General features: G+C 39.0%; 1 protein-coding gene across 3 annotated transcripts in view; it reads right to left on the bottom strand.

Annotated features, from left to right (window-relative positions):
* Nucleotides 1-806: 806 nt before the first annotated feature.
* RNF170 (ring finger protein 170) overlaps nt 807-9,637 on the bottom strand; it is a 29,908-nt gene continuing 21,077 nt past the window's right edge. For all 3 annotated transcript variants that reach the window (XM_056518241.1, XM_056518240.1, XM_056518242.1), the window contains exon 7: nt 807-5,137. In XM_056518241.1, coding sequence (XP_056374216.1) covers nt 4,868-5,137 — 270 coding nt within the window. In that variant the 3' untranslated portion in view covers nt 807-4,867. The remainder of the gene's footprint in view (nt 5,138-9,637) is intronic.

The raw sequence follows: 9,637 nt of genomic DNA, 5'->3' as shown, positions 1-9,637 counted from the left end.
ATTCTGCATACCTTGGTTGTAAAGAGTGGTTAATTGAGTTATTCTAAGTTAAGACTGAGGAAGCTCAGTCCGGAAACATTTAGGCCTGAGATTCCTAGAGTGGCCGGTGCCGACTGAATTAGTCGGCGCTACAACCGCAATGACATTGCCATCCCCAAAAAAACAATTTATTCCGCCAAAAAAAATTAGGAAGATCATTCTTTCGGCAGCTGAATTTCAACAGCAGAAGATTCATTTCTAAAATGCCATAGAAAGCATTGTGCAGCAAAATCCTATCGACAGCAATAGGATTCTGCTGCACCGGAATTTCCAAAGGGGATTTTAAAAAGAATTCCGCTTGTAAATTCCATGCTGTGAACCTAGCCTTACTATTGTCTTTCTGTAATCTCAAACCAATCTGCCCATTCTCCTCCGACATCAAGGCATTTTTGTCCACACAACTGCCGCTTACTGGATATTTTCTCAATTTCGGTCCATTCTCTATAAACCCTCGAGAAAATCCCAGCTGATCAGCAGTTTCTGAAATACTCAGTTGTCTGACACTTATAACCATGCCAACGTTCAAAGTCACTTAAATCACCTTTCTTCTCGACTCTGATTTTTTAAATGAACTTCAGCAATTTGCCTTGATCACGCTTATATGTCTAAATGTATTATGTTGCTGCCATGTTATTGGTTGTTTAGCAAATTGTGCTAAAAAGCATCATAACAGGCTTACGTAATAAAGTGGCAAGTATGCATAGATAGCATTAAAAACAAATAGTTGTTACAATAAAGCAAAACAAACTTAATATCATTTTGCTTCACTGAAGTCCTTTATACAATAGAATTAGATCAATACAAACAAGTAAGAGACTTTACATTCAGTTGTTACACTGAGGAGAATGTACATTCTTTTGTTAATTGATAGTTTGTATGCAAGTTAACATATTAACAGATTCCCTTCATCAGACAGCTGTACATGTAAGAAAAATACAGTCATTGTATAAAACCATTTGAGATGTTAATATTGCCCTAAACCCCCTAAAGCCTAATTCACATATTTATATATAAATATATATATTTTAGGATGTTGCCAAGTGTAGCACAGTGTACGCCCAAAGTTATGTACACAGCATAGCTTGAATGGCTATCCTATTTTCACAACTCTCATTAAAAGGGGGTACTCCACTGCTCAGCGTTTGGAACAAACTGTTCTGAACCCTGGAGCCGGCAGCTTGTGACATCATAGCCCTGCCCCTCATGATGTCACGCCCCCTCAATGATGTCACGCCCCCTCCCATAGACTTGTATTGAGTGGGGGGGGCCTGAAATCATGAGGGGGCAGGGCTATGACGTCGCGAGGTCCCGGCACCAGCTCCAGCGTTCGGAACAGTTCCAAACGCTAAGTACCCATTTAATGTTAATGGAAGTTATGCAAATTGGGTAACTTGTTTAAATCAGCTGCTTTTAGGTTCCCAACCGCCTCCAGTGGCTGCAAACAGGCCAAATGGGTCTGGGAATTTTCTCTTTAATAGATCAAGAGTAGTCCAAGGTATAATTTTCTTTTCTTTTTTTTTTTGAAGGAACCAAAAGTGTGGTCTACCGGATCCCACACAAAAGAAAGTATATGTTCAGGTAATGCACCAAACATAGTAAAGAGTAAAATACCTTAGTCCAATAATCTGCTGCGATTATGCTGTGGTTTACCTTCTTGCGATATCCCAATGTATATGGTGGACAAAAAGTTATATGAATTAGGCCTAGTATGCCAAGCACAAAAAACAAAGTCCTGAAGAATTTATTTTTAAGCAGTACTGAAAGCTAAAGCTTTTACTGTTGGGTATTTCGTAAAATATTTTTTCCTTCCAAAGATCACAACACCTAAAATATATCTACCAACGTTATAAAATATTTCTATGTACCGTATATTTGTGCGTACAGATCACCTTTCAAAAATCAAGTGGTCCCCTTCAATGTTTGGCATCATGAATAGTGCAATGCCAAATCATACCACATGTGAAATTTACAAGAAATAAAACTTTTATATTAACATAATACTTTTGGGCTTACAATTAACAGGACATTAGTATCTTTACTAAAGATATTATTAGTACTCTTACAAGAGAACCTGTCAGGTGAATAGAATATCATTTTGATACTTCCTAGAGCAGAAAAATTACATTAAACAGCTTTTTTTCGGCATGCAGTAAAGCTGGTGGGAGAAGGGTGTGATCTCCTTCAGGCCCATAGCAGTAGATGGAGTGGTGGTCACATATATCACCTGCATAAAAGAAGGGTTTCCCTTTTCTATTTGTGTACTAGCACAGAGCTAACGGAAAAAAAATGCCCCGTTCGGAAGTGCACATTCTAAAAATGCATGATATAGAAATACACTGATTCTTTATATGACACGAGTTGCGGGATAGACATTCCAGGATCGATCACTTACTGTATTTAGAACTCTAAGCAGAAACTTGTCTAGTTATGAGACTCTGCCTGTCTCTGCAAAATCACAGATATCATGGAAAACCTAGTTGCCACTAGGATAACCATATCAGAAGGAATAAAGGGAATCAAGATAGTAAACAACCATTTCTATTTTTGTGTTTAAGAGCCATAACTCTTTTACTTTCCATTCTACAGACCCATATGAGGGCTTGTTTTTTGTGCAACCAATTGTACTGTGTAATGACAACTCCTTTTACATTGCCTATGCTGCATTGTATTATCAAAAAATGCAATGTTGGAGTGCTTCTTTATACCAACATATTTTTTATATTACTATTAAAGCCATGGCCTAAGAGTAAAACAGCTTGAAGTTATTAACGGGATATTATATACTTTATATTTTACAAACTTATACATAAATATTCATTTAAAAAAACAGAAACATGTTGTTAAGAATATTTCAGCTAAATCATAACAACCAAATGGCTCAATGTTCAATAAATGTAAATAAGAGCAAGCCATTAACGTGCTTTGTAAACAGCTACACATTTTTGTCCTGTGTGAAAGCGAAACTGAGAATTATAGCTACTTTCCTTTAGTCTACCACCAGGATAGGCAAACTTTAAAGATAGTTCCCGACTGATAAAGATGACAACAAAAGTCTTTTGGAACAATTTTTATGCATTACGGTTGTGAGTAAGATGCATATATTTTGCTCATATCTTTAAATACCATTTCCCAGTAATTGTAAACCTTCCATTCATGGAAGAGACCTCTCAAGGACAAAGACCATTGAAGTCAATGACCCTTTGCCTAGGAGGTTGTGTCAAATTGTCTGTAATAAAATCTCTGAGAAGTGCCAATGGGGTGTCATTTTGTACTAAAGTATAAAAAGGCGCACTACATGTAATGCTTGCTGCCAAGCTGCTTTTATACTTCCTTGCAGTCAGTCCAATGCCAACCTAGCTTTGAGAAGAACAGCGTTATCAGCCAGTTTATGGACACTCTACCAGTCTGCCTCAGGTAGCTGCAGCTTTATGTATGGTGTTATAAGGTGGTGTGTCCTTACTAACAAAAAGTCTGTCTTAGAAATGCCTGCTATAAAAAAAAAATTCTTTAAAAAAGGCATATACACTACTATATTTCACTTAGCTCAAGTTTAACAGAATTATATAATTGTGTTTTGTCAAACATTATTATAATGTTACAAAATTATTCAGTACAAAGATCTGAAGTAAAATAAGTTCCTTTTGATAAACAAGTAGTAAAAATATAAAGAATTGATTTTTTTGAGCCTTTAATATTAATGTCCTCTCCTTAAAGGGGTAACCCTGTCCTCAATATGTGGTGTTTGAAGGGGCCACAGAACTCATGCATGGGCCGCAGTCTCTTCAATGTTTACTAGCATGGTATCTGGCATACAAGGTACTGCAGTGTTCCCCCGTTCACTTGTAGTGTTGTCACTAATAAGTTGATACAGGTATGAGCGCTGGTAAACATTGAAGAGGCAAAAGGTTTTTGCACAGACACTGCAGCCGATTAGTGGGAGGTGTCAGGAGTCATACCAAGGCCAATCTTATATTGATGGCCTAGGTTTGTAGACTTATTCACATTTTGTCCAACACAAAACCAGTTTCTACATGTAATACTAGATTTTTTTTTTTGTGCAGTTCTAGATTTAGGTTTAAAAAATACTGTGCAAAAACCTGCAATTAAAAACTGCAGTTTCACAATTCAATTCCCCCCCCCCCATGTGTGTTCTATTGTCATTAAATTTGATAAGGGGGAACAGTTAGTTACCCCCAAACACAGAGTGTAGTGTGGTTTAAATACTGCAAGGATTGCACAAGATACTGTAAAATCTTGCTACTGTGGTAAAATACTGCATATAAGAAGAATGCCAATGTCAGAAGCAATAAATAGGATAGTTTAAGTTTTTTTCAGCCAAGGGCAGATGAGGATCCTAAACAAATTGTACTGTTTGCTGTTTTTGTATGTGAACTTCAGATAGACTTGAAGTGCATTTTTTTATAGCAGGATAGGCCAAACTGAATTCCAACCTGCTGAATGACTGTTTACTCCAACTAGGACAGTCCTAAAAACACATGGAACCGTTACCATCCATCTTTGCAATAATATGGATCCATAGAAAGGCCAGTTTAATAGAAATTCACATATAGAGGAGGTAAAGGTGGCGTGTGTGCTTCATTGCAGAGGTGGTTTGATAGATCGGTCAATAACCAGATGATCAGTAGTTAATTTTATCATACATTTACATTGGGAAAAACAGAGAAATTGGTGGACAGAGAACATTTTTAACCAATCCAGAGAAAGAACATGATGAATAACAAATTCCAGTTACGCTGACAGTGGTTCAGTAAACTCAAACCTGCATAGTTATTTAAAGGCTTCTGTAATGCAAAACTTGTCATATCTTTCACCTATTTAGTCTCTGAGTCACTACTTCCCGATACATAATAGATATGTAAATAAGTAGCAAAAATATGACAAACAAGTCATCCATGAAGCCTAGGATACCAAAGAGAGCTTCGGGAATAATGTCCAGGGGTGAAACCAGGTAAAATAATGCTCCAAGCAGGCAGAGTACAATCCTTATTCGAAACATCCGGAATAAACCACCCACAGAAAACATTTCACGGAAAGCATGGCGCAGCAATGTTGGCAAGTCCATAATTCTATCCATGAGCTAGAAAATTAAAAGAAAGTCCATTATTTCACATGCTGCCAGGAGTAAATGTGTTATGTACAAACATCAATCTTTACTGCAAAGTGTCAGTGTGTGAAATGCTTACACTCTGTAATATACATTGGGTTATATGTATCCATAGTGTTACAGGAAGTACCGGTAAGTCATTAACTTGGGAGTAACAAGCATACCAAGAATGTTAGGCATATTCCTCTTCCTTGTGCAACGTTTAAGGTAGACATAGATTTACTCCAATAACTAAAGATTCCACGGTTGCAATAAATGTATGTTTTACAACGTTGTGTATTTTGCTCAGTAGACCTCCCCTACCGTGTTTAAAGTCTGCCGCGTACAACATGAGATTATATATAATACCCATATCAGCTCAGATTGCACAGTTCTTTGTGATTAGTATAAATCCAGTCAACTTGACACCCATGAGGCATAACTTAGGCGTGCCAGTCCATGAGGCTCTGGGGTCTGACACCAGGGAGGACACCCGTTGCAAGCTCTAAGCTGCACTACATGAAGTCCTGCTAGCCTCTCTCTGCTATCCCCATGAATGATACGCTACACTGCCTAATGCTACACGGGTTATGCTATATAGTGCCAGATGCCTACAATATGTTTTTTACCTTGCTCAGGACCGAGCACAAGTTAATGGTGAACCTTTTGCGACATTTTGCTTTGTTTGTTGTGTTCTATGTACCACAATACTCCTATCTAGGTTTCCGGTGTGGTTTGTCTTGGACAGTTGGCAGCTCTTGCCCTTGTCCTGTTATTTGTACATTTATTTTTCTGTCTATACCAATGGCAATTGATTTGCATATAGTGGCATGGAATGTGAGAGGCCTAAATGATCCCACTAAGCGTCTTGCATTCTTCCAAGTGCTTAAATCCTACCAACCCGCTGTTTAGTGTCTCTCTGAGACACATCTGATGGATTATACTAAACTGGTGCTCGATAAACCATGGTTTGGCCATACTTTCCACGCCACATTTTTTCTCACATGCTAGAGGGATAAATGTCCTTATTCACAGAATTTTTTTTTTTTTTTTTTTTAAATCAACGGGTGCCAGAAAGTTAAACAGCTTTGTAAATTACTTCTATTTAAAAATCTTAATCCTTCTAATACTTATCAGCTTCTATTTGCTCCACAGGAAGTTCTTTTCTTTTTGAATTTCCTTTCTGTCTGACCACAGTGCTCTCTGCTGACACCTCTGTTCATTTTAGGAACTGTCCAGAGTAAGAGAAAATCCCCATAGCAAACCTCTCCTGCTCCAGACAGTTCCTAAAATTGACAGAGGTGTCAGCAGAGATCACTGTGGCCAAACAGAAAGGAAATTCAAAAAGAAAATAACTTCTTGTGGAGCAAATAGAAGCTGATAAGTATTAGAAGGATTAAGATTTTTAAATAGAACTTTCTGGTACCAGTTGATAAAAAAAAAAAAAAAAGTTTTCCAGGGGAGTACCCCTTTAAGTTTACCTGCTCTTCTAGTTTAATTGACCCTGAGGGTAGATTTGTCTGCCTTAATGGCAAATTCTATTGCTCTCCTTGTATTCCAGTTGCAGTTTACATTCCTCCCCCATAGTCAAGTGACGTGTTATGCCGAGTGGTGTCATATCTCCTCTCTGCCTGACCTGGACATTAACAACCTTTTAAACCCGACCATAGAAAAATTTGGCGGTAGGAGGGTTCTTCTTTTACTGGTCTGGCCAGGTTTGTGTAGGAGGTTGGGTGGGCTGACCTGTGGACACAACGCAACCCCATGGGTATACAATACTCTTGGTATTCAAGTTTGCATGTTACTTTGCCACGCACTGATCTTCCGTTAGGTAGGTAATTAACTGATTTTCCCATTAGTTACTTTGGTGGAGTATTTCCCATATCAAATCACTCTCCCCTTCATGTGCATCTTACTTTAAATTCTTATCCTAAGAAGCAAGGGGTCCCTGTGGTGCCTTATTCCATTTTGGCTTCAGGTTCTCACAGTCGGCCGTACGCTTTAAGCTGAAATTGAGTCCTTTCTCGAGATCAATACCAAATTCTATGTTGGAGCTCATTGCGGTTTTGCTGTTGAAATTAGGGAAAGATCCGCTATTAGCGGATTTGTACTGACCAATATCATTACTCCGCTCAGATGTTAAGTTGCTGGCAAAGGTCCTAGCTAATCTTTTATTGGTGGTGATTTCTACCTTAGTGCATGGGGGGGGGGGTTCAGACCGGGTTCATGCAGAGGCAAGTTCACAGCAGATAATATTAGAAGGCTCTTTCTAAACCTTCAATTGATGCCGGCTGGGGCTGTCAATAGGGCTATACTTTCACTAGATGCCGCCAAAGCCTTGGACAGCGTCGAATTAGAAATTTCTGTGGTGTGTAATGCACCACATGGGATTTGGCCCTCTATTCTTGGTGTGAGTTCAATTATTATACGCTGCCCCGCTGGCTAGGATAAGGGCCAGGGGTATGCTCTCACAATCCATTCCCCTGGGTCATCAGTGGAGTTCAGAGTATTTTGTTATAGGGATTTGGACTAACACATTGCTTTATATGCTGATGATATGCTTCTTTTTAGGGGATGTTGCCCATTCTCAACCTTTGCTGATGAACCTTATAGAACGCTGGCCTAGCCATTAATTGGGACAAGTACACCATCCTTCCCCTGGATCCCTTGCCTCTGGTCCCGGAAATCCCTCTGGTAGGCATACCAGTAGTTACTCAATTTAAGTATTTGGGCATCAAGGTTCCTGCTTTCCCCTCTAGTTATATTGATCTTAATTAAGTGCCCCTGTTAGACGTAGTGCCTGCTGGTAGCCACCTGGTGTAAGCTCCCTCTCTATATTGTTGGTAGATCTAATTTGATCAAAATGGTCATGATGCCTCAGTTCCTTTATATCTTACATAACTCTCCTGTTTGGGTCCCTATGAAGTATTTTATTAGAATTCAATCTTTATATAGAGAGCTTATATGGAATGGTAAGACTGCAAGATTTCATATAAAATGAATGCAGTGGGGTAAGGAGGTGGGTGGTTTATCAGTTCCAAATCCCTGGTTATATTTCCTGGCAGCACAAATGCAACAGCTGATGGTTGGGTTTTACATGCTACTATGGGGAATGCGGGTCATTTGGTATCAAAATGTTTTTGTCTTTTTTGGGAGGGGGGCCCTATTTACCTGTTGGAGATTGCAGCACAGCGCAGGCTAGACCCCCCCCCCCAGATATGGTACTTACTTTTATTCTAATCCGTAAGGTATGGATGAAATTTAATACCCTTATGCAGTATATACTACCTTTGTCACTTACTCCCCCTTGTGGAATAATTCTAATTTGTCTGAGCTAAATACGCTTCCTGATTCATCTCTTTGGTCTACACAGGGACTCCTCTGTCTGTCTCAACTGTATGTTGGCACAGTATTGAAATCCTTTATCCAACTCCAAGAGGAGTTTTCCTTGCCACAGTCCTTTTTTTATAGGTATCTTCAAATACGCCACACCCTTGATACCCAATCTATAACCTGTGATGTGTCTATCTGCCTGTCTTGGGTGGTTAACGGGTTATTTGCTCCCGTTTCTACCAATTGGGTTTCTGATTTCTGAACTTTAGAGTAAAATGATTGTCTTCTTATGACAGGCTTATCCATTGACCATTAAAGGGGTACTCCACTGGAAAACATTTTCTTTTAAATCAACTGGTGCCAGAAAGTTAAACAGATTTGTAAATGACTTCTATTAAAAAATCCCAATCCTTCCAGTACTTATCAGCTGCTGTATAATACACAGTAAGTGCTTTTCTTTTTTGAATTTCTTTCTGCCTGACCACAAGGGCTCTCTGCTGACACCTCTGTCCATTTAGGAACTGTCCAGAATAGGGGCAAATCTCCATAGCAAACCTCTTTTGCTCTGGACAGTTCCTGACATGGAAAGAGGTGTCAGGAGAGAGCACTTGTTGTCAGGAAGAAAGGAAATTCAAAAAGAAAAGAACTTCCTGTATATTATACAGCAGCTGATAAGTTAAAAAAAGTAATTTACAAATCTGTTTAACTTTCTGGCAACAGTTGATTTAAAAGAAAATGTTTTGCAATGGAGTACCCCTTTAAGGAGAAGTGGGAGTCGGATGTTGGTCCAATTTCTTATTGCATGGAGAGTACCGGGGCCTTTCTCAATAGGATTGGAGTTCGTCTGGATTCCTATTGTCCTCAATGCTCCCTGCCTGATGCCCATCTGCTGCATGTGATGTGGGACTGTACAAATCTTATGCAATTTTGAGGGGAGATGGTCCAAATGATAAGGTGGGGTATATGGTCTTACGATTTCCATTTCTGCTTTGACCTGTTTACTTGGCTACATAAAAGGATCTGATGAGGAAAACAGAATATATCTTGTTATGTGTAGGATTCTTTACCAAGCCCGTAAATGGATAGCACAACAATGGTTGAGGGCCTCTCCGCCTACTCTACATCTATCTGAACTTATTTAAAAATTAAATCACATCATCC

The sequence above is a fragment of the Hyla sarda genome, chromosome 1 (genome assembly GCF_029499605.1).
Source record: "Hyla sarda isolate aHylSar1 chromosome 1, aHylSar1.hap1, whole genome shotgun sequence".
In the NCBI taxonomy this organism is placed as follows: domain Eukaryota; kingdom Metazoa; phylum Chordata; class Amphibia; order Anura; family Hylidae; genus Hyla; species Hyla sarda.
The sequence above is the reverse complement of the archived record's forward strand: the minus strand, read 5'-3'. Positions and strand labels throughout refer to the sequence as shown.